The following is a 24,953-nucleotide window of genomic DNA, read 5'->3' as shown; positions in this document are numbered from 1 at the left end:
TACTTCTCTTCTCCTAGATGTAAAAATAACTAAATGGATGTATATGGACTGTATGGATATGTGTCAATAAATACTTATTGTTATGGCTTTTGTGATGCAAATTTGACTCACATTTGAACCATGTATGGAAATTAACCTTCCAGTTACAGTGAGAACGAAAACTACATCACTAAATGCAAATGTATTAAATGTGACCCTAAGAAAATGAGAAATAGAGTGCATCTTATGTACAAGTTGTTCAGCTTTTAGCAACTTCCAGGTTTAGAACTGGTCAAATATCTGTTCTTAGAGGCGATTTCTGGAACTCAGTGAGTGACAAATTTGGACTACTCTTATAATATTTAAAATAGCTGTTGAAAGTATTGAATGGCTAGCCTGATAGTGAAATGACCTCAGACAGTGCTTTAATTTCCCCTCAGTATTCTCAGTAAATGTTTTGTTTTCTGCTGTGAGATGGAAAGAATTTATTTTTAGAAAGATTTTTTTCAGTTATATGTCAGAAAAGTTGTACAGTTGTGACTTACAGAGCAGATTAGCGCTCTCCATTGGGATTTTAACCCACTGCATGTGCCTGAAGAGCAGTATATTGGATCAAATTTCCAGTTACTGTTGCTCTTAGTCCTCAGGGTGAGTTTCCTTTATATTGTTCGGTTCACTCTGAACAGAAAGAGAGACAAACATTAAATTGGTTTCAGTAAAGGCATTGTAAATATTTAGATACTATTTCCAGTTAACTAGATTTTCATTACATCTTGTTATTAGCTTTAACAACTGTAATACTAGAATCTCTCTGTAATATTGAGAGGTTTTAAAATTATTATTCTTAATGTAATAGTGGAGATACTTTCTGATTATTCAAATAAATTAAGGTCATAGGATAATAACTTCTGTGGGAATAATACTCTGTACAGGACATCTCTCCAGGACCTCTGGAAAAATGATCAGTGTGAATTATGAAGAAGGCATATGGGTATAAGCAGTGAGAAGTGCTTAGCTTCTGAAGAATTGAAACTACTTTTTCTTTCACTAATGCACAGGACAAAGTACCATTAACTGTCATAGAACACAGGTTTTTAAGTCCTGCTTAAGTGATGCCTCCAATTTATACCCATTCTTGGAAGTACTTTTACTTAGGGAAGTTTAATTTACATAGCCAAATTCTGTGTTATGTGCAGTGGCACACCAGGCTTTCAGTGGAAAATTCTTGGTGATCTTGGTGACACTTCAGTTCACTGATTTTGAAGAAAAAACGTTGTTTAACGTCAACAAATGCTGAGAACGTGTGTAAGGTTTCATGTGTGTCTCTTCAATGTCTGCATGTTTCATAAAACAGGGTAGCAAAAGCTGAAGCAGTACTCTGGCTTTCACCAGGTCACAACCTCAAATGTTGATAAGACATCAGGATTATGAGGCAAATCAGGACCTTTTGAAGGACCTATCTCCTGCATATCTAATCGTTCTCTGTGCTGAGGGTTTTGACACTGAGACAATCTAATTCTTTTTATATTGAAAAAAATATATGAATGCTATAGATGCACCAGAGAAGAGCCTCAAATTTCCATTAAAAATGTAAGCATTTTCAAGATTATGTAAAATCTTTCTTCAAAGGAGTGGAAACAATGCAAGCAAGATACAGTAAAATTGGAGTACTTCACTGAGCTTGATGGAAGTAGCTCCTTCTTCCCCATAAGTGGTAGGATTTAACTAGAAGTTCTTGGTTGTAGGCCATTAACCTATCAAATGTGTTCTGCTGGCAACGTTCATTTTGAATTATAGCAACTGTGAGTACTCAATTTAAGTTGATTTTTATGTATATGTGTACTCATATTGTTCATATTTAGCATAAGCTGAAGCCTGCAACAACTTTAAATTCAATGTTTGTTGAGTTACCAGCTTTGTCAATTAGCAAATAGTGAGAGGAATTGAATCAGATCCTCCCAGATGAAGAAATATTCTTGCAGACAGGATGAACTGCTTCAGAAATGGTCTGAGCTGCAGGCTTGAAGGACAGACATCAGAATCCCTTTAAAACGAGGAAAAGTCTTTGTGTTTTGTTTTGGTTTTGTTCTTGTTTTCCCACTCAGCATTCATAAAGATATTTTATTCGGATAAATTTTCCATGTGAGAGAAGTGGTCAGAAACCACCGTTGTCTACCTACCTTTTCCTTGAGGTGAAGTACATCTAAAGCTCCTGTACATACCTTACTGAAAGCAGAGTGAACCGTGAGTTTTTCTAGTTTTATGGCTGCAGGACCAAGGCAGAGCTGTTCTCCAACTGCAGGAGTGAAGAACTCCCAACTTAATCAAACTTCAGGCCAGGATTAATTTTTATTATAGTCAGATATAGCTATCGATGGGAGATTTTGAAAATCTCGCTTCTCTCCCCTTTTCCCGAACCCCAACTGTTATCTGCATGTTTAAAGATGAGACTTACAGCGCTTCCATCCTGCTAGGCTCTAAATAGAGTTTCTTCTCATTTGTAAAGAGAGCTATGGATCTTCTTCGGTTTTAGGGAAAAGCACCTTTAATGGTGGAAAGTTTGCCTTGTTCTCTCTAAAACTTCATTGAAGCTACCTGGGGCCCTCCCAGTGGTCTGGACATTCTGCAGCACTTATGGACAAGCATAATGAAGAAGATGCTTTCCCCCCACCCCTCCTTTTTTTCCCCCTGAGATGTTTCTTGGATGCTCATGATTTAGGCATCATTCACAAACTGGTACAAAAGGATAAATGCTGAAAGTTTATTTTCCTGAAGAATATGCCACAAATAGGACAGCTTGTTTATTTTACATAAAGCATTTTTTTCAGGCTTTTCTGTTTTTTATGGTGATACTCAAATTTTGAGATGTGTCCCTACAGTTGGACTGCAAAACTGTATCAAACATGGGATTCTTCTCTACAGACCTGTAAATGATTTTCCATGTCTAGTGTTAAACCTACACGGACTTCTTAATTCCTTAACAATTCTTTTCAACAACTTCTGTGGTTTCGGGCTTTGGTGGGGGTGGGGGGATTTTTTTTGCTGCCTTACAGTGGCAGTGCCTAGTTATAAATTTTCTTCAGGAATGATGTGGATGAAATAGCTCATAGTTTTTTTTCTTTAAAATATTTTAGTCCATAAATACTGCAATGAGTGACAGTTTCAAAATATATTGTTCCCCTCTTTCCCTCAGCAAAGTCTTGCAAAAACACTTTTGTTAGGGTATGAATAAGAAATCTGACTTTTTCAGCCAAAACAGTAAATGAATAGGCTAATTTACCATATAAAGAACTGGCAACAGAAACTTAGGCAAGAATCATCAGGACTGTTTAGTTTGTGCAAATTACATAAATGCAAGAATCTTTAAATTTGCTTTGGAGGAACTTACCAACTTGTCACAATCGTTTAATAAACAAGCTTCTCCCTGCTACAACTGAAGTGTGTTTGTTTCCTCTGTTCCATAATGCTAATTGTCAGCTAGAATGCTATTTCTCACACACACAATGGTCTCAACCTTGTTAAAATTAAGCATATAATCCCCTTTTAAAACACCATACTAAATCACCATAGTAACATTACCTCTAAGCTTTACAGATAAAATGTAGCACCAGTAAGGGAATTTTTGGTATCCCCCAGCAGCTCTGTGTGTTTTATAGAAATGTTTGCTCTGTTGACATTTAACATTGGGTAGGATGATAGTACTTATGCTGTCTAATTCTCAGGCTATAGAAAAGCTTAAATTTCTGTCTTTTTGTTCATCTGTGAATTTGGAGAAGTTCTTGGTCTCCCTTCCTGCAGTGTTGTGTGTGTGTAGGGGGGGTTTGTTTTGTTTTTTTTTTAATTCCTTGTTTGGGATCCATCAAGGGGTTCTTGCTTCTAAGCTGCATAGTGGAATCTTTTTGATTCTGATCCCAATTTTGTTTCTGAAAGTGCCTATTTTGCAATGTTTTCTTTAGGCTGAGTGTATAAACTTGCACATAAATTGTTTATTGCATTGCAGTAGCATCATAGAAGAGAATATTTGCTCACTTTTAAGGCTTGTGACTTTATTGGTTGAGTGGCCATGAATTTAATGTACTTTTTTTTTTTTTGATGTGTGTAAGATTGACTGGTAAAGATGCTTATGTAAATGCTAGTCAGTTTTACCAGTTCTCAGTACACCTAAAATAGGCTAGAGCATAACCTGAGCTATTTCATGGTAGTGTTAATTTCATACCATTTTAAAGTGTCAGATAGATTAAAAGCCTGAAAGTGGAAGTTCTCTCATAAGTATACTGTTCCTGGCTTTACCACTGAATGATATTACTAACAGGAAAACTACATCTCTACAAACTTTGAGTGAATTTGGCTTGTTTTTTGTGGAATCCGCCATCAATGTACCTAAACTTTTGATTAGCTTTAAACAAATGTGGTAATACCTCAAGAATTCAAAGGCTGCTGTCCAAAATATTCAATGTCTTTCATTTTGATAATAAATTGTATTTTAAAAGTGCTGTGCTTTAAATGTAAAGCATCTTATTTTGAAAAAGTTGTTTTAAGCATTACCTTCTAAGCGGTAACATACTAATATGAATTATAGATTTTTTTTTCTTTTTTTTTTTTAAGATATATTGAATCCATGTGTGTGTGGTTGTTGTGATTGCATAGCTGCAAAGGAGAGTCATCTGGAATGGTTCCAGTTACTGAGCATTTTGGAGTGATGTTGTATTCAGCATACGTGCAGAATTGATACATGCATATAATGCTTGTACAAGTCAATATACAAATATTAAAAAACTGAGCATGTTACTAAACATTATCTTGCTCTTCAAGTAAAGTAATTCTTGAACAAAGAGTGGTAAAGAACTACTTTGGATTATATGAGAGAACACAGGTTTGGTTGGTATAGTGTGTACTGAATTTGAAGATACCTGATAGTCATATCAGTTTTTATTTGAAGATAAATGTGTTTTTTTTAATATCCTCTCATGCTTAAAAAACCCTCTCCAGTCTCTGCATATTTAAGATTCTAAGGGTGCATATTCTCAAAGTTAATTTCTCAAAAAAACTCTGCCGAAAGAGGAAATGTTACAGGTTCAATGACTTAGTCAGATTAGATACTTGTGACACTGAGTTAGCTCAGCATTAATTTTTCCTTTTTATTCTCTTTATTTTCAGCCATGCAGTTAGCCAAGTTGGCCAGAACTTTACATTTGTGCTTACAGACATTGACAGCAAACAGAGGTTTGGATTCTGTCGCTTATCTTCTGGGACCAAGAGCTGCTTCTGTATCTTAAGGTAAGTCTGTGGTTTGGCTTTTGGCTGACTCCAGGAAACAATGTTTGACTTTACTTTGTTACACTGCAATTATAATTTCCAGCTGTTCAAAATTATTTTCCTATCTGGTCCTCAAAGTCACTGCTCTTCTGCAGAAGTGGTGCAAAATATCTTGCACTTTGAGTTCTTCTGTAGATAATTATATTTGTTTGTAGTCAACGTTCTTGAGTTAACAATGTGAAAAAATCAATGTCTCTTTGCAGTAACTTGACATGACGTAGCATGATGGCAGCCGTTATCTTTAGCTGTCACAACTGATCTTGTTAAGACATTTTGTGGACATTTGTATATGCAAGTTTTATTAACAAAGCATCTGTTGGTAACTGAGAGAATGTCTTGCTGATGCTGTCCACATCCTGAAAGTTTGCATGAATGAGCCTCACTCTGTCCTGTTGATGGTTTTGTGGATTTTGTCCTGTAAAGACCCATAGTGTAAGTTGGAAACAATGTGTTTCACATAGAAGAGGCAATGAGGTTTTATCAGTTTTGTTTCTGATGACCTCCCACTGACATGCTGGAATACAGTCCTTAATTTTCTTTTTACATTTGCCACAAAAATGATGCATTTATTCCAATTTATTAGTTCTGCTAAGAACTCTTATGGAAGTGAAGATTTCCACATGCTGTCCTGCGTGTCCCTTTTTAAACAAGTTTAATAGTGGTCGGCTTTCTGTTTTTTCTGGTAGTTCAGATTTAACTAGATGAACAATCAGCTAGGTGATCACAGTTGCTCAAGCAATCACAAAAACACCAAGGACAATTTCCTTTATTACCCATTGTAGACTTCTGTCCTAGTCTCTGAACACATCCTCTGCTTGGTCCTTCACATGAGGGAATCCAGTCTAAGAACAAGAAGAGCTGGTCTTTGGTTTAGGAGTACTATATGTGTTGGCAATGGAAGACTGGGACCTTCTGCATATATGTTATTGAATATGACACCTTTGGAGAATTTCAGGGATAATGTTGCCAAACGTGAGAGAAACTATTTCTGACTTGATTGGGTTATGTGTAACAATGCCATGGAGCAGATTTTGGACTGGTGTTTGTGATTTATAATGAATATTTTGGTGCCATTTGTACCAAAGTCAGGTGAAGATATCAAATATGTGTTGCCTTATACTTCAGCATTAGAGTGACAGGAGTGATTTGCTCACTAGACCTTCACTGAAGAAACTTAATATTTGGAGAAATTGTTATGAAATCTACCAAAATTGCTAATTAATTGTGTGAGAGGCAGAGTGACAGGTGTTTTCTCACTACCTTCATTCCCTCTATTCTCTAGTAGAGATTTCAACTATTATTAGCTATGGCAATCCAGCAATATGGAGCGTATACTGAAGACAGGAAGGTATTTCCCCAGTTGTTTTCCTGTAGCTGTTATCCTACATAACTGCAGAGCTGATTTGCTCTCATGTGGGAAGTGTCTGATTACAGAAGGTAACTTTTCTTGCTTAATGACAAATTAAAGGGGAAACACAGTTTAAAAAGAAAATCTGAATGAGTAGTACGGATCCCTTCTTGATTTCTCCTGGATTAGAGCTCTTTGCTGTCAGCTCCCTTATGTTGAGTGAATGCCAAGAAGAAATGGAGGAGTTATGTTGTAGTTAAATGCCTTCTGCTTCAACTCATAACCAAAAAAAAAAAAAAAAATTCAATGCTGTTACAGCAGTGGATGAACAGGGGCTCGTAGCATCATTCCTATTGCCTCTTTCTCCTGTGAACTCATGAGAAAATGAAAGATCATCATTAATGCAAATTAATGGATGGTTTAGAAGATAATGAAGAATGTAAATCAGCATTACACAGATTCACTTTCTTTATTCCCAGGACAGCAGCACATATTGTTAATGTGAATCTTTTCAGTGTCCTTTATCAATTCAAGGACGCTGCCTGGTAAAGGGAGACTCTTACTCCAAGTGGGGATGGATGGGTCAAAACAGGCTAAAAATGTGAGCATGATATCAAAAAGAAACTGGGGATGAAAACAGGTTTTTTTATAGGTTATGTAACACTTTTAAAAACACAGTTATTTCACATAATTTGTTGGCATAAGTTCCATATTTCATTTTTTCAGAATAAAATATATATGTAAATGATGAATATTATAATCCTTTGCAGTTTTGAGGATAACAGCAAGTTAGTCGGAAGTGCTAGCCGTATTTATGTAGGATTACAAGTAAATCCACCTTGTTTTTCTGGTAATAAGCTGACAAAATTTGCATCTGCACCATATAAATCTCAACAGACCTTTGTTAGTGTGAACAGCAATTATGTAATCTGTTGACAGTTACACTAAGCTTAAGCAATGAATGAGCTCTTCACTGAGAGTCTTAAATTTTTTCTGCCTATTCTACCTTCAGCTTTCCTACCTGTTTCAAAAAATTTATTTTAAATAATTTTTTGACTAGTTTACTTAAAATTTGTCCTTCTCACCTGTTACTGAGCTAAAAGCATTAAATTGACCTGACGTACATTATCAGAGATTGCTGGCAGTGTTCTCTGATATCTCTATATGCCATGCCTCCAGTAGATACTCGTGGAAAACTGGATGGCAACAAGCTTGTAGTTTTCCTTGCTATGCTCAGCAATAGTATGAGAATGAAGTGATATTGTTTATTATCTGAGATGACATTCAAATGTTTATCAAACGGAGATTTTAAGGGTCTGTCCATGGCAAATTGGTTTGCAGATGGAAAATCATCACATGTTTAGGTTCCTCCTTGGGTAGGCAGAGGAGAAGAAGGAAATTCTTTTCACTCAGGCTGTCTTTTGAAAAATTTCAGTAGAGCCCTGGAAGCAAAGTCGAGAGCTGAGACAGTGTTCCCAAGTCAAGGTCTGGACTTTGAGTTTTAAAGTAACCCAGAGACTTTTCCATGTGGATGCAAAGTGCAGTAAGGCACCTTCTTGGAGGTCAAAAGCAGTAAAGTGATCTGCATGGATGTAGCTCCTGCTGTCAGCGAAAAGGCATTTCCACATTACAGAATAACTCTTGGCTATTTTAACCAGTACTGTTTAAGAAACTGCTTTCAAGATAGTTTTCATAATTGTTGCAAGAAACCGCAATTTTATTTTTGGTAATATTTATATATTACCGTAATTTGTTGTGTTTCTCCTGTGGATAATATCATACAGATTTCTGAAAATTTGTGGCTTTGAAAGCTGCATCTTCTAGGTATTCTAGGATTTTCCACTCATGCAGAACCACTGAGTCTGTCTGTCTTCTAATTTTGTTTTCTTTTTCTTCACTTTATTTCTAGCTAGTCATGAAACTGCAGTGATTAAATGTTGTATGTAACAGTGGTTATTTGCTTATAGAGCTCTAGGAACAGTATTAATTTCTGCATTTCAGACAGCAGAGGGCAGACAAAAGCACAAAACCAGTATCACAGATGTTCTGGTGGGTTTCTTTGAGGTTCTAAACAGTGAAGAGATGAATTAAAAAAAAAAAACCCACACACAATGAAGATACGATTAAAAAAACACTAGCTCATTGCTTTAATCTGACCGTGCATCGTATTTGGGATGGGATTTTGAAGGTGAACAACATATATCATTCTGAATTTAGTGAAGGGCTGTAGTTGGGAAAAAAAAAGAGTGGGGTACCCCTAAGATGCTGTTGCTTACTCCTCTGAGACAACTTCCCCAGCCCCCCTAATCAGGCATGTTCCCTAGTTTTGTTCTGGAATTTGTATACTCTTGTTTGTTTGTTTGTTTGTTTTTCCCTCTCAGTTTTCTATGTGTTAGTTCTTTCATCAAGGAGAAAGAGTCTGGAAGGTGTCAAAGATGTTCAGAATTTGTTCTTGATTGCCATTTCCTGCTAATTGCAGTGTACTGAAAGACGATGTAAGCATACTGATCTGCTGGTATAATCTCAGTGATTAAAAATAATCCTGTTACTTCATATCTTTCTGCTTTGTTGTATTCTTGAAGCATAGTGGTACTTTTTGGTTCTTAAGAAGCTTGCATGCTGAGGCTGTTGATTTTTAATTTCCTCATTTTTTAACTTTAGATCTCCTTACTAGCTTGCTCATCTTCTCAAATTCCTAGCGACTATGCTCTACTAAACTCTCTTGAAGCCGTCGTGTTAGTTACAGCATGGACACCGTTTCAGTGGCTCAGCTCTATATGCTACTTTAGCTAACTCTTGTGATCTAGAACTGTAAGCAGCACAGACATTGCTTGATTTAAACATTTTTATGAGGAGAAAGTAATGTGGAAAGTAATTTGCATTACTATCAGTAAGGGTACTGAAAGGAATAGAGTTTTATTTTACTGCTTGGTTTCTCAAAGTTTAAGTCATGAAACTCTTTTGCTGATGATCTGCTTTTAGGGGGACAGGATTGAAAATCTCATAGCTGAAATTACTGCAAGCATGATAGTTCATGTTGTGCTATTTCTCATGTTCTGAGGTTGTGTAGAGAAAATGAAGAATATAGGTTATATAAAGCTATGAAGGGACTGCTGAACATATGAATTTTAAATTGCACAGACACACTAAAACATGTTTTTGTAGGAAGACATTATTTAACACTACATACGTGTTTTCGCTGTAGCTGAGTTACTTGCCTTTCTAACTTCTGTGTATTCTGGAATCTGAGATTCCCAACAACTCTGTGCGTGCAGTTGAAAAGGAAGAAAAAGGTCTCCTTTAGGAATGTAAAAAATGTTGATAACTCAGTCTGAATACTTTTTTGATACTGTTACTGCAGAGTGTTTATATAATACAGCTAACAACTCTGTAATTTCTTTTAAAGTTCTTTTTTAATCTTTTGTCTCCTCAAATATTTCCAGCATTCAATAAAAGGACCCAGTTATTGATGTTTGGATTTTTTTTTCAGCATACAAACAGATAAGATCTAGTAACTTCTTCAAATGGCTGTTTATTTTGTATTCTGATTATTTAATCCTTAAAATAAATGATACGTTTATGAAAAACTTCTTTTAAAGCAATTATACTAAATAGTAATGTTGAATGTATGCTAATATATTTAAACATGAACTGGTTTAAACATGTAAGCCAGTGTAATGATTTCAGGTTACCTAACAATGAAATGAGTTTGCATAGCTCTGTTTTGGTATATCTAAAGTTTGCAGATACTTTCACCAAGTTGACCCTAGCGTTAGATATGTAATTCTCTTACTGGGAACGTTTATTTGAGTTTAAAAACCAAACTTAGCAGTTTATTAATCTGAAATTGCATTGCTTTAACTGAACTTTTGTAGTAAGTCAGGTTAGGAGCGAGCGTAATTATTTTGCTTGGTGGCAGAGTGCTTTTGAAGTGAAGTTCTTGCTGCTACTTCCTCTATTTCATAGTCCCTTATTTTTCGGTTAAGTTTCTCAGGTCAGTAACATGAAAAACTGAATGAAAAACACTCTGAACTAAACACGTGTTTTAAAAAAGAACAACAAAAAAAGCCAACCATCTTGTAGTATAATATAGTAAACATAATAAAACTTTTCTAAAAATTTTTGAAAAAATTTACTAGGTTGTGTGAAACACCAAATTCTTAATCCAGTCTGGATTATTGGATTACTGGTATGATACTTTTTTAAGATCTGCAAATTCTGTTATGATTCTTCACTAATTCTGTTTAAATGTATTTTCCAGGATGTCACAAAGCTTATAAAAGATTATGGTTTATTAGTTCTCAAATTGTAAAGCTAGACAGCATGTCTGTTACTGCTCTGTTTTAGTAGAAATCAGATCCATAAAAGCTGTGGTGATCAGAAGTCCATGTACTTGTCCATCTATGCAGATAAATATTTTGTGTTGTTAACTGCTGTTTTTCCACAAATGTAATTTTGGTGAATTTGTGCTATATTTAATTTGCAAAATCTCTTTGTTCCGGGCATTATAAAAGCAGCTGTGGAAGGTGTTAGGTAAATGCTGCCAGACTATACAAAATCTTTTATCCCTGAGAAGCTGCCTACATGCTAGTTTTTTTCTTCCTATCAAAAAGGGTTGCAGTAATAGTAGTAAAACCTTTCTGAGAAGAGAACATGATCATTGATACATGAATGAGAGGATAATCATGACTGCTTTGACAGCACTAGGGAAGTGCACGCTGCTGGACAGGCTGTATTGCCTGAAGGCCCTGAGATTTATGAGTACTTAAAGCCAATGGAAGTAATTAGATTTGGTGGACAAGAACTGCAAGAATTGTCTCTTTCTTATAACTGTGTAATAGCTACCTTGCATATTTGCATATTAATTTCTAGACTTTTTATTTTATTTGTTAAACTGTGAGCTATAGCAGCTGTTTCTAACTACTTGAAGTAGCAAAAGTAATAGAAGTTGAAACAACGGTTTTGTCTTGCTGCAGGTTTTGTTAAAAGAAAAAATAATGTAAGACTTTGGGTAGATTTGCTTTGGTTCATAAACTTACACAAAGTTTGTGTTTTAAGAAGGTGCTATAACCATGTGGAACTATGATTTCAACTTTGCTTAATTTGTCATTTTCTCTGGGTATTCAGCTCTGGTACCCAAAGTGAAAGTCATTCTTCTGAAGTGAAACGCAGATATGTTTGTGTGGAAATCCCTCTCAGCCAAAATAGCTGAGCTTTGTACCACTCTTTTTCTAAGATAAAAAGAAATGGATCTATAATAGTTTGTGACAGATGGCAGAAAATGTAACTAACTGAATGTGATTCTGTATGGAGTTATTCGAGGGTTTTGGTGTGATTTGTTGTGAGTTCCTCTCCTCCCCCCTTTCCTTTCCTTTGATTGCAGTCTTTGTCCATTTATTCTTGGGATAGAATAAGATTTCTGAGCAGGGGCCTCTCTTGTGGTGCAAAGTGAGAATTGTTTTTAATTGAGCAGAAACATGTGGAAGGATCAGGAATATCTCAAGGGATTACAGAAAAATTCCAAATTTGTACTACTTACAGCTTGTGTTTAGAGCAGGGTCTGCTGGGAATAAATGTTAGTTAGTGTGACCTGTGACCTTAAAAACTGTTGACATGGATTTCAGCCAGAAACTAGCCACAGAACTCCTTTGTTAAACTCATTCATAGCTCCTTGAAAACTCTAGTCAGTGAAAGTTGCCAGCTCAAATCTAAGGAAAGCAGAGCCTTTTTTTTTCCCCTACCTTTTTTTTTTTTTTTTTTTTTTTCCCATGCTTTGGAAACAGTGGACGCCCCTTAACCAGCAAGACTTCTTTAATAGGACTGCATCGCCTAAACTTGATTGGAATTGACAGCTTCCTGGCTCAGGCTTGCCAACTGGCAGGGCATTGATGCATAGGGGACAAACAGCTTTAAGGGCCTGTATACCACTGTTTGTGTATGTGCCACAGAAATGCAACACACTTCTGTTGTGAAACGTTCAAATATAAAGGGGGGGGGGGGGGGGGACTCTGAACACTACTTCCAATTTTCCAAATCTTTCAGTTATTTTTTTGAGGAGGAAAATCCTGAATTCTGCAACTGAGTATTTGTGTGTTTTTGTTTAAAAAAAAAAATTGTCCTGCTGTCTTCTAGAGTTTTCCCTCTTCATTGATTTGGCCAAAAGCCATGGAAAAATATTCACCCTTGAGAAAAGAAAGACACACATTTTAGAATTTCAACTGCATTTTTTAAAGAAGGATGTAAATTATTAAATAATCTGATTAGTCCACTATAAAAGAGTCCAATTTACAAACCCTGCTTCTTGTACACTCACTTCTTTACAGATTTTTCCACTTAGTGGGTTTTGTGTGTCCTCGGCTGATGCTGTGGTATGATTCATTGTTTGGTCTGCCTGAAAGGCTTGCCTGACCGAAATCATATTTTTGAATTAGGAGGTACCCTCACATCAGTGAGGTCTATTTCTGTGATGTATACCTAGTGATAACAATAGGTGCAAAATGGGATGCAATAACAGTTTGTGCTGAGGAAGGAGTATGCAAATTTTGATAAAGTGTAAGCTGAATAAAAGCATGCAACACAAAGTTATGTTCATGCAGAGTCATGGAGCAGATGGATAGTAAAATTAACTACAAGTCTTTATCTGATTTATAATAAAAATACAATGATTATGAAATAAAAATAATTTCCCTTGAACAGCCTGGAGTGTTAAAGCACTCAAATATTGTCATTTTGATTCAGGTGTTTCATAAAGGCTTGATTTTGTAAAAACACAGACTAAGACTGATTTGTCTTTTGGAATAGCTTCCACTGACTTGCATTTGTTCCCTCTGGGTGTTTTTTTAAAGGAGGAAACAGCAATTGGAAGTGTGAAGCAACTTCATTTCTTCCAAGGACAGTGCAGCATTAATCAGTAAGGACTCTTGTTTTCTAGGGATGCAGAGGAGGGCTGATGGGAGAACATGGAAGCTGCTTCCCCTCCTCGAGCTTCTCTTTCCATTGAAAGCCTAAGATTCTCCCCCTTTCTTTATCATCATCTTTTGAATTCTTCAGCCACTGTCTTTGTAGCCACAGAGAGCTGGACTTCCTACTGAACTGCTTCTTGATCAGCTGAAACAATCTGAGTATTACTTGATTCCACCCCCTTTCCCAGAGCTGACTTTGCTGCCTGTCTGCACATGCCAGAGATCATTTTGTTAATGTTACTGAGTCAGGTTGGACTAACTGAGCTCAACAATAGCTAGAGCCTATGGAAATTCTTTAATAAGCTCTGGAAATTGTTGGAAACTTTAATTAGAAAGATTGATTCTTTTGTTCTAAAATGTTCTATAGCTGTTGTATGTTTGTGGGGATATTCACAGATGAATAAGAAAGGAGATCCAATTCTCACTTTTTCTGGATGAAAAGTTCAGAACACTAAAAAGCACAGATTTGTAATGCATGCTTTGAACTAGTGTTAATAGGAATTTTTTTCATGGAGTATACAGATTATCACATTAACAACTAATAATTTAATGTATTTAGTAGTAGTCTGATATATGTGAAGTCTGAGCTTCAGTTCTTCTAGTTAGCTAAAAAAATATTACTGGATTTACAGATTCTTCATGCTTTATATTTTTTTCCTTTGCATACATAAAAATAGATTAGTAGGAATCTATTTTGTACCTGTTAAGAAAATAGTTAGAATCCTGTTTTTTTTAATTTACTGCACAGCAGAAAATAAGCTGCGTGCGCTGCACTGGAGAAGATGCAACTCTGAAATACTGTTTAACCTTCTGCTGTTTCTCTACCCAAGTTGCACATGCTTCTGTCCGGTCCCACTTGACGTACGCCACTGATTTTAAGAAGAGTAGATTACTTATTTTTTCCCATGTAATCTTACCATTGATATATGTAGATAATTCAGGCTGTGTTTTGAAATTGTGGAATGAATTGGAAGATGGGGATGGAAACTGGCATGAAGAACTGGTTAGTATCAGGACTGCTGAGTTCTGTATCCAGTTTTCACTTCTGACAGGATCTTGAGTAATTGTAGTTAGACCTTATTTACAGAAAAGTGGTGCAGTATTATCCTATCTGCTGAAAAAGTGCTGTGCAATTGCAGAAAGCTGTTAATATTGTTAGGCCAGACAGACTCTCTTGTTCAAATGTGGCTTAGAATAGGATACAAACATTTGAGTTTATGCCTTCCCTTCCTTGTGAGGCAAAAAGGTTTTTTTTATTTGCTCATCATTAGAAAATTTGATATTGTATTGGCCTAAATTTTTTTAACATGTTTCCAATACGTTATGTTTTCCTTTATTCAGCAATTTTTGTACTTTATTGTGTTAAAGGTGAATAGTTTTTTCAAGGTCTAAATGCAAATTTTTTCAGATACCATATCAATATACTTATAAAGCAGGCTACACTCTGAGCTTTTCTTTGCAATTTTGAAATTCCAAGGTAACCATTTAAATATCTTAGCAGATAATTTGCAGAAGCAAATTTTGCTTCCACATGCTTTTTTGTCACTTTTCAAGTGTACAGTAATTTCTAATTGTTATGAGTCCTGAAGCAGAGGATTATTATTGTTTTTTAATTTATGAATAGGCATGAAGCATTTAAGACTATTTTTCATTTGGCTATATGAGATGCTGAGTTGTTTTAGAACAAACAAGAAGATTTCTCTATTGAATTCATAATATAGAAGAAATTAACAATAAGAGGAATTGAAGTTACTGGTGGAAGAACAGGATATAATTTGTCAGTTTTTACTATCTTGAAAAAGAAAAAAGTGATAGTCTGCTATTTTGGGTGCTAACTGTAACTGGTTTCATTTTCCTACTCTTTGTATAACCTTAGAAAATGGCATAAGCCCAAATCTTCCAAGATTCTTACGCTTCACAGTCAGTCATTTCATTAGGAGCTATGTGTTGAAACAGTGTTTATCCCTTTTGGAAAATATCTATACTGAATTTAATCTCAAATTTATACAACTCTTTAATCTTTTTAATCTTAACTTTAATCTCAAGTTTGCCTTTGGTTCACATTTCATGATTTTCTCCAGTATTTATATTTTGGCTTCTGCTCTGGCTCTAGTCTGAAGAGAAGCTTGGACAAGTGGTAGCCTGCCCTATGGGAGTTCCCTCGCAGCGTCAGTATGGAAGCGTCGGGCCTGAGCTGCTTGGCTCTGTGAACTTCAGTCTGAAGAAAGCACAGCTCCAAAGGCACTATTGATTTGGGCTCTGCCTCCATTACCGGTCTGTGATACAGAACTAATTCATTTCCTTGCTCTGTGAAGATGGGGTTGATTAAATACACTAAAATAATTTGATGTAGTGTAAGTATTATGGTACTGAGGAAGCCTAACAAAAACAGAAATCTGTCGACCTCTGCATTATTAGAAATAATAAGCTTGCAACATTAAATGTACTGTTCAGTACATTGAAATGTTAAGTACGCTGAAACAATGGCTTGCTTTCTGTCTTTCCCAGGGACAGTCTTCCAACTCCCACACCCCAGCTTTTCTAGGCACAGGATATTGGGCTACAAATAGAAAGAATTAGGTGGAAAGAAAGATCGAGTTGTCTCGTTTGACATCTTACTTTCTTTCAATTACATAGAACAATTTTGTATTTTACAGTGTGTTATGTTGCAGGAGGTGAGAAAGGTCAAGACATACTAAATATTAAGATGTTCAGCCAGTCTGACTGGGGGTAACCTGGTGATTTAATCTTGATTGTCAAGAGGTCTAGCACAGCTTGCACTGTGAATGACAACTATGAAGCACAATAATCTGAGCAAAAGGGGCTGTTTTACTCTGCAAGTTTGCTGTGCCAGGTGATATTTCTGTTGGCAATATAGGAAGAGAAAGACATGTTCCATTTAAAAATATGGTAACTCTGCTTATTATAATGTTACTTAACCATGGATGAACTGTGAAAGGGCAAGAAATAAATTACATAAGGGTGTCTGAAATGCAAGTAAAAGTTGTTGATTCAGTTGACAGTTGTTTACTTACGCCAGAAGAGATTTTAAAAAGGAATGTAGGCTTTCTACCTGTGTCCTGTTGTTGGGTAGGAAGAATATGTTTGATATCACTTAGCCCAGATGTTGTGACTGTGCAGTCTCATGACTGTTACCTTCAGCACTTTCAGTCTGGTAAGTTGAGTCAGCTAGATGTTTGGAGACCTTTTCTTGGCAAGATAAGATTGCTCAGTCCACTGCAGCCTGCGTGAGATGAGTGCCGTTATCCATCTATGTCAACTTGATTATTTGCAAACCAGAAGTTTTCTGTTAGGAACTACTGTGTATATTGGGCTGAAACTGAATTTTTTAGTTTTTAAGAGCAAATATATTTTTCACTCAACATTCTTGTCCTGCAAAGAATATGGAATCAGAACATAGAAAGATTTGCTAGTATTCCCTGTAGAGTAAAATTGGTATTTTAATATCTTATTGCAGCTTATATTCATCTCTCTTATCCTTTTTAATGGAATTATTTTAGAAAACTAGATTATATGTTAATTCATTTTTTTGGAAAGGAGAAGGAGAGAATTGATAATGAAAGCAGGCTTGTTACAACACAGGAAAAATTTCCGTTGCTCGTTTGTAAACTGTATTTACAAGATCAGGTTGCAAGTGATGACTGTAGGTAGCCCCAGAGCATGGATCATCTTAAACAAACAAAAGAAAGCTTTAAACTGCTTTCACTTCATGTGGGGCACAGAAAAATATCACAGTCCAATAAAATAAAATAAAAAAGGTCTAGTCTTTATGAGGCTTTAATATAGAGGTATGTTAATCAAATAAATTGCTAGTAAGGAGAATCAGTGTGTTTCCTCTGTATGTATGGTACTTTCAAGCCTTCCAGAAAGATGTTTAGTGATGGCTGGTAATGATATGGAGGGTTTTTTGGACTGTCTGTTTGGTCCTTGTGCAGTATTGACTCTAGAATCTCTGTGCTTCGTAAAATTCTTCAGAGGTGAAAGAAAATAGCAAACTGGTTGTATTTGGCCACAAAGAAATACAGGAATAAATCACAAGAAATTGGATCGCCCCTCATTCGGCAGTATAACAGAATTGTACCTAATAAAAATGTTGTTAGTGAGCCTTCGTGGACTTTTTTTGAACAGTGGATTCAACACATGCATTGAATGCAAATAAGAGCTGAAGATGCAGACAGTCCTCTGTTCCTCTGAACAGATCTTGTAGAGCAAAGAGGAGAGGGCAGACAAGACTCCTAACGAAAGCTTGACCTCTTTCAGAGAAATTCTCGTGTCTTATAAGCTTTAACCCTAGCAAAACTTTTAGACCTCCTCTTTTGTATATGACAGGAAATTGATCTAAAGTGGTTAGTGAATATGAGAACTCCATGGATGTAGTACACAGGGTTGGAAGGGGTCTCCTCTTGTTGCAGACATTTTGCTTTAACTTGACATGTTTATAAAACAGTTTACATTTTAAAAGTTTTGGGTTTTTACCCCTGCTGATTTGCTTAAACAGACACTGGCTTCTATTTTCAGTTACTTGTCAGAATATGTATGGAAAAGTGATGAACCTAGTGAAAAGAGAGCTTGACATCAATTAAATTTAGCTATCTGCTTTGTGTTTCTTCTTTCTGATACACTGTTTCCAGTATAGTTTTTCCAAACCTCCGGTGGTTTTTTTCCCTTTTTCTTTCTTTTATAGTCCTTATGAGTTTTACAACATAGAGATGATCTATTTAAAAATACTGTAGCAGGAAAGGAGGAATCAAATTTTGTATTACATATGCTCATTTGTTGTCTTTTCAGTTTTCTCTGCTTCTTTGTTCGTACCATTAAACTTTCTTTTCTTTTTTCTTTTTTTTCCCCTCTAGAAAATTATTTCAGAGCGCCTGTAAGGTTCTCTTAATATTTTTTCTTGTTCTGGTATCTTTAAATGAATTTTGAAGTGTCTCTAGATTTATATTAGCCTTCTGCAACCATATTCTGCAATATTGAATAAAATATGCTTAATAATGCGGTCTCAAACAATTAAAAGCATGAGATAAAGCATTTTTTCTGTCCCATCATGGAAAAACTTCTGCAGAAGTTTTTCTAGTTTTTCTTGGTCCTTTTGTTGAGATATTAATAATGTGTGTTTGTGCTCATTCATGATTAATGTGTTGTGTGTTTACATTTTATAAGAATGTGCATGTGTCTGTGAGTACATGTGCAAAAACAATATAGGCAATATGTATATAAATATTTTTGCATATAAACATCTGTGTAAAGAATACTGTCTCAAATGGAGAGAAGTCTTAAATGCAGTTGATTCTAGGTATGGCTTGTATTTTCTGTTTTATGAATGTGTGAAAAGTGTGTGAAGTAGTTCCTCTTAATTGTTTTTAATTTGAAATTTTATATGACATCATAGTCAGAGCTATAGCAATGCATTTTCATGCTTTAAGTTTAAGCCTGACATTGAAAGGAGTCAATTCCATTGAACTCCGAAACAATGAATTCTTATTTTCAACCAGATGCAACTGATAAATAACAAGTCAACAAGGAGTATATAAAATGACATTGAGTTTTCGTTGTAGTGTCAGTACGTCTGTTGAAGGCTTTTCCAGCTGAGCTTGAAGTTTTAAAGCATAGTAGAATCAGTTTAAATATTTTTGTCGAAACTTAAATTCGGTAGAAACTTGCTAATCCACACACCTCATAATCACACACAAAAAATGGCAAGCTTCATATATGCCTTAGCTGAAAGGCACAGTAAAGCTGTAGTAGGGTTTCATATTACTGGGCGTTGTTATGCTTACTATGTTGAATTCAATATAGATAATTCTTCATACTTAGCCAGATAAATAAGTCAGAAAAAGGTACTTTCCAGGCTTTTTGCTTCTTTTCATTTCACTTATGCATTATTTCAATAATATTTGATTTATGCTGGGTCTTCTGGTGATGTTGCACGTTATCTGAGGTTGTAAATAGAAATAAATTAGAATTTGAATACAATAGGCAATAGGAAAGGATTACAAAAGACAGAAAATGTTACAAGTTCTGAACTCTGGATTTTGCTGTAATGGCAAATGCTCTGAAAGAGATAAAGCTCATTCTATGTAATTGAAGGTTTATCTTGCTTCTCAGTGAATTGAGAGATGCAGTATTTTAATTCTTGGCTGCTGCTCTTCCTTGTCATGCACACCTTTGTTCTTGTTTTCTTTTTACTGTGACACTTGCATTATGGCTGGAATAGAGGATGTGAAGTCTTTGCTGCAGATGTTTTATTGCCTGTGATCAGCTGATGATGATGTTCAAAACAGAAGTTTCCCTCTGTTTCTATCAATTGTTCTGTGACCTTCCACTGGAAGCAGAAAGGATTTTTGTCCAGCTGTCAAGTTTGAGGATTGATCTTGAATGCAAAAATCTTACTGTTGTAAACCACTATGAAACATTAGTTCCAACCAATCTGGTTTCCCCCAAATTATTGATAACATGCTTAAGGAAAATCAGCTAAAGCCCTGCCTGATCTGGTCCAGTTGTGGCAGATCTTAAAGGCATGAGCAACTGAGATGAAATGTTGAATGCATAAGGTATCAATTGGTTAGTATTAGGGAAACATCATTTCTTTCACTGAACTTCCTGGATAAAATGGTGCTGCTGATTTGATAACTGAGTAAGTGAACTGTAGAAAAGAAGGGGATATCTCCTGGGAAATACATATTTTAGAAGTAAACATTCAAAGTCATTATTCCTTTCCAATCATCAAATTAAAGTCCTCTTATATGCATATAAGAGCTTGGAAAGATTGTTAATATGAATGCTTTCTTTGGCTACTGCTAGCCATTTTGTAATTGTTACTGGACAGTGCTTGAGGTTTGGGAAAAGACTTTCTATTTTGCTTCTTATTCTCTTTGGTGTGCATGTACATCATTATTCAATACAATTCTTAGTTGAAACTTTAAGTGATGTCTTTTAACACTGGAATTTATTTCTCTGCATGTTCATTTTGATAACAAGTCTAAGCTGTGTTCTTGCGTTAATTTTGTAGTGGGATAAAGTTATACCACTTTTGAAGTTAGTAGCAGCCAGAAAGTACAGGGAGTTGTTTACAAAGGAGTCCCATCGATTCTCCTTTTCTGTGGAAGCATTCAAGCAGTAAGACCTGCACAGTCTGTTTGGCACAGTAGCTGCTCTCAGCTGGCCCTATGCCCTCCTGCTGTTAGTCAGGGCAGAGGATGTGCCAGATCTCAGATTGTAACGGAGCAGAGCCTGCTTGCAAATCTGCTTGTAGTTAGCCTGGGGCCTTTTGGCAGCAGACTACAGCCGATTGATTTAGTTGCAATCCTTTTTCCTTAATATTTTCCATCTGGCCAACAATGACCTATAAAGACAGACACAAAACAGAGTTTGAATTATGAGGAGCGTGATAGTAAAAAGCTTCCAAATCTCACTCTAGAACCTGCAGCAATGGATGGCTGCCATTATGTGGCAGAAGAATTTTTTTTCTTAAGTACTATTGCAACAATGCTGTTAACGAAAGCATTGTAGTCCTGAAGTTTGGAATTAAGTTACATAATACAGAAATATGCATTTCAATTAAACTATTAACATGTTTCCCTTCTTGCTGTTTCTTGCCTTCTACTGATCTTGCACAAAAAGTGAAGCTGTCTCAGCATAGGCTTCCTCCAACAACTTCTCTCTTGCACACACTTAGGGTTAGATCCTGCTGCTGTGTCAGGAACCGTGGGAGAACAAGGGATAATAGAGTGGCGGCAGGGAAGACACACAAAGGAGTTTGACTGTGGAAATGCTTTAAGATATGCAGTCACATGTTTGGGGAACTTTTATTCTAATGATGTTAATACAGAAATCAGGTGTCCCAAACTCTGAAGTCTGCAGGAGTCAATCAGTGCTTCCTAGAAGGAGCTATTTCCACACCTGTGTATCTGTCAACTCCTACAGTTCTGGTCAAAGCAGAGTTCTTGCAGTTATCCTAAGCACCTGTAGTCTTCTGTGTCTTTAAAGTCTGTATCCTCTAAGAAAATTTGCAAACCTGTTTCTGTACTTGAACAACCCCGTAAGTTATTGCAGTCCTGGAGCTGCAGGTCTTTTAACGTGCAGAGTTTACCACCGTCATCTAGGCATATTTGCTGATGTAAAGCATTCATAGTTTTTTTCCAAAGATGATGATAAATCATGGACAGACTTTCACAGATCTTGTTGATCACGATATTTACAGGAAAATTAGGGTTGAATTAACTGTTGAATTAGGAGGACACTCCAAAGTGTAGTTCACACTGTGCTAACTAGGAGCCTAAGAGGCCAGATGAATTCTTCTCTGAAGGTGCAGAAGTTTCACTTCATTGGCTATAATGAGACCTACTTCAGATATAGGTGAATTGTTCTAACTTTGTTTAAGATGTTATTAGTTGTTCTCGCACAGAGAGTCCAAAACAAGCAGCTGTGCTGTATATTTAAATACTTAACAGGTTATTTCATATAGTAAGGTGATATTGCAAGTATTTCAAGCCTCAGACATGCCAGACTTGGAACTCTAAAGTGTGTGTGTGTGTGTGTGTGTGTGTGTGTGTGTGTGTGTGTTGCGCTATAGCGAGGTGTGCAGGGCAAGATAAACTTTTGTTGTCCTAGATTGATGTTTACCACATCCATTTTCTGAAGCTGTTAACTGTATTAGACTATTGCAGTGTTCTTATCCTCCAGTCTCTTTTCTGCTGAGAGTCCTTCATTTTTGTTTCATCTTAGTCTGCTGCCTGCTGCATTTAATCGTAGCAGCAGTAAAATTGGGGATCTGAATTCATCAATGTTGCATTCATGGAAGTGCAGTCAAAGGCCCAGTAATGTTGACTTCTGAACGCTGCTGTAGTGTAGTTGGACATTCCTGTTGGAAGCTTTCTATTTTTATTTATTTATTTATTTATTTATTGGGGAACAAGAAAAGTAATGGGCACAATGAGTACCATGAGGAATGTGTGTAGAAGGCAGAGATGAATTCTCACAATGGTCTTAGGAGAAACCAAGAAGTAAGGATGAACAGGGGCTGAAGAACTAAGGTAGACAAGTTAGGATGTCAGCTGTCATTTGTAATACATAATTTTTTCATGGTTTTTTTTAGACATTCTAATAATTCTTGTCAAAATAAGTATCTTAAAAAAAAAAAAAAAAGAAAAAGAAAAAAAAAAAGTCGTGCAAGACCAGAAATCAGATTTCAAATAGAACAATTGCTGTAACGTACTGGAGCTATGGATTCACTTAACTGAACAAGCGCCACATAATTTTTATAGCAACAATAAGTGCCATTCATTCTGAATATTCCCTCCTGTACTGAAGATTACAATATTGGTGTAGTGAAAGTGTCAGTGCTGTCTTTTTTTAATATATATATTTTTATTTTATTTTATTTTATTTTAGAACTTTCAGGGTCTGTACATGGAAGAATAATTTTAAAAGTGGCTTTAGCAGGTACTGCATGCAGAATCTGTGATATGATTTGATGGGATTTTGGTATGCCATTAAGTAACCAGGTAAATTAGATCTACAATTTATTGAAGTTATCTTACATAGTTAAAGTTTCTTGACAGAACTTGTGAAAATGAGAACAAGAACAGTATTTACTCTTAGAATATAACAAGTAAATGCTAAATATAAAGTTTGTTACAACTTCTGTCTATGTGATCTCTCTCAATGCTATCCTTCAGAAAGCCCTAGGATCCCTTAAAAAACCAACCAAACAAAAACCATACTTCTCCCTTCCCTTCCCTCTCCATCCCCAACTCCAGGGCAATGCAAATTTAACCGACTCTAAGTGAATTAAAAATAGTAAAGGTATGTGAAAGGAAGTTTATTATGGATTTTGCCAAAGCTTTGATCTTGATTGATATATCATAAAAGTGCTTTGACTTGCAATGAGAAGAATCACAATAAAAAATGTCAAGTGTTAGTAATACTAATACATTGTTACCAGTGGAATTTGGTAAAGCTAAGAATACTACATTCTAGTCCAGCCAATTCACTGGTCTTGCCTATTGACCAGAAACAGTTTTACTTAATTAATTAAGACTTCATGACTCACCTTCTGTAGTTGCTGAACAACTGTAACAGAAGTAATTAAATCATGTCAGTTTTTATTAATCCATTGGCACTGGCTGACTGGCTTGGGAACTTCCATTTAAGTGCTAATGCAAAATGCATTAGCATGTCACCTTGGGGAAAACCCAGTTCCCTAGCATCAAAGCAGTAGGGAGGAAGTAGTTAAGGTACAAGATGGATAGATCTTCTCATCTGCAAATGGATCACTTTTGGTTTACTATCTGAAGACTTACAAAATGTATCTGTCAGGAATGAGACCGTCACATACTTGCTGACACATATATACAGTATTTCCCCCAATGAGATTACAGGGCAGCTTCTTCCTCCTCCAAAAATCAAGATCTGGCAGGAGCTCTCAGGTTATGCAGTAGTAATTGGAGAAGCAGGGGCTATTCTGAGAGGTAATACTGCTGAGAAAAGCTGCAAGGGTTGACTTCTCCATGTTGTTTCAAAAGAAATCATGAAATAACACACTGAAATAACAAGGTAAAGGCCTTTATATGGCCTTGTAGAGGAATTACTGTCTGGATTGCAAATGGTTCTGAAATAAAGCCTTAATTAGTAACCCAGGTTTTTTGTTGACATGCTTGATAAGGGACAGATCTTCCTCTGGAACTGTACAATACAAGTATTATTCATCTAATTCAGTATGTGTTAGAATTAGTTAATGATGGTTCACCAGCTTGAGTGTATAAAGTGTGGGATATTCAGATAATAGAATGATCGTGGGCAAACCCCTGTCTTAATCTTTTGATAAACTCTTAGACAGTAAGTCTCATCAATAAAAATTGTGCCCTTCAGCAAGTTAAAGGGCAGAAAATCTTTTCTGTTAATTTGAGTGTCATGTTTTGGGGAAGTCTGTTAATCAGGTTCATCAGTGGTGTTTCTGCAGGTGAAGAGTCAAGGAATATTTCATTTCATGTGCTTATTTTTATAACAGATATACGAATCTACGTGCTTGTTGTGAATCCCAAAATAGATGCTGGATTGTAGTCATAGACAACCTGCAATCAAATGTCAGGCTCTCTGACTTGATCTTTATAGTCTGCAATTCAAGGACTGTATTCACATTTCTTATTACAAATGGCATCTAGCTATAAACAGATTTCTGCTTATTTGCTGTAGATTTCTGCTTATTTGCTGTAAGTAAAGTGATTCTTTTCTGACTAAACCTGTTTCTCACATTCCCAAACTGTGATTTCCAAGCACAAGTATGGTACCACCAGAACACTGGGATGATCGTGAATTGCTCATTT

The 24,953-nt window shown here is 36.0% G+C and overlaps 1 protein-coding gene across 5 annotated transcripts in view; it reads left to right on the top strand.

Annotated features, from left to right (window-relative positions):
* Positions 1-24,953, top strand: part of DENND1A (DENN domain containing 1A) — a 225,731-nt gene that overhangs the window by 65,033 nt on the left and 135,745 nt on the right. For all 5 annotated transcript variants that reach the window (XM_064523957.1, XM_026100867.2, XM_064523958.1 and 2 more), the window contains exon 5: positions 5,137-5,256. In XM_064523957.1, the coding sequence (XP_064380027.1) occupies positions 5,137-5,256 (120 nt within the window). The remainder of the gene's footprint in view (positions 1-5,136; positions 5,257-24,953) is intronic.

The sequence above is a fragment of the Dromaius novaehollandiae genome, chromosome 20 (assembly GCF_036370855.1).
Source record: "Dromaius novaehollandiae isolate bDroNov1 chromosome 20, bDroNov1.hap1, whole genome shotgun sequence".
Classification (NCBI taxonomy): Eukaryota; Metazoa; Chordata; class Aves; order Casuariiformes; family Dromaiidae; genus Dromaius; species Dromaius novaehollandiae.
The sequence above is the reverse complement of the archived record's forward strand: the minus strand, read 5'-3'. Positions and strand labels throughout refer to the sequence as shown.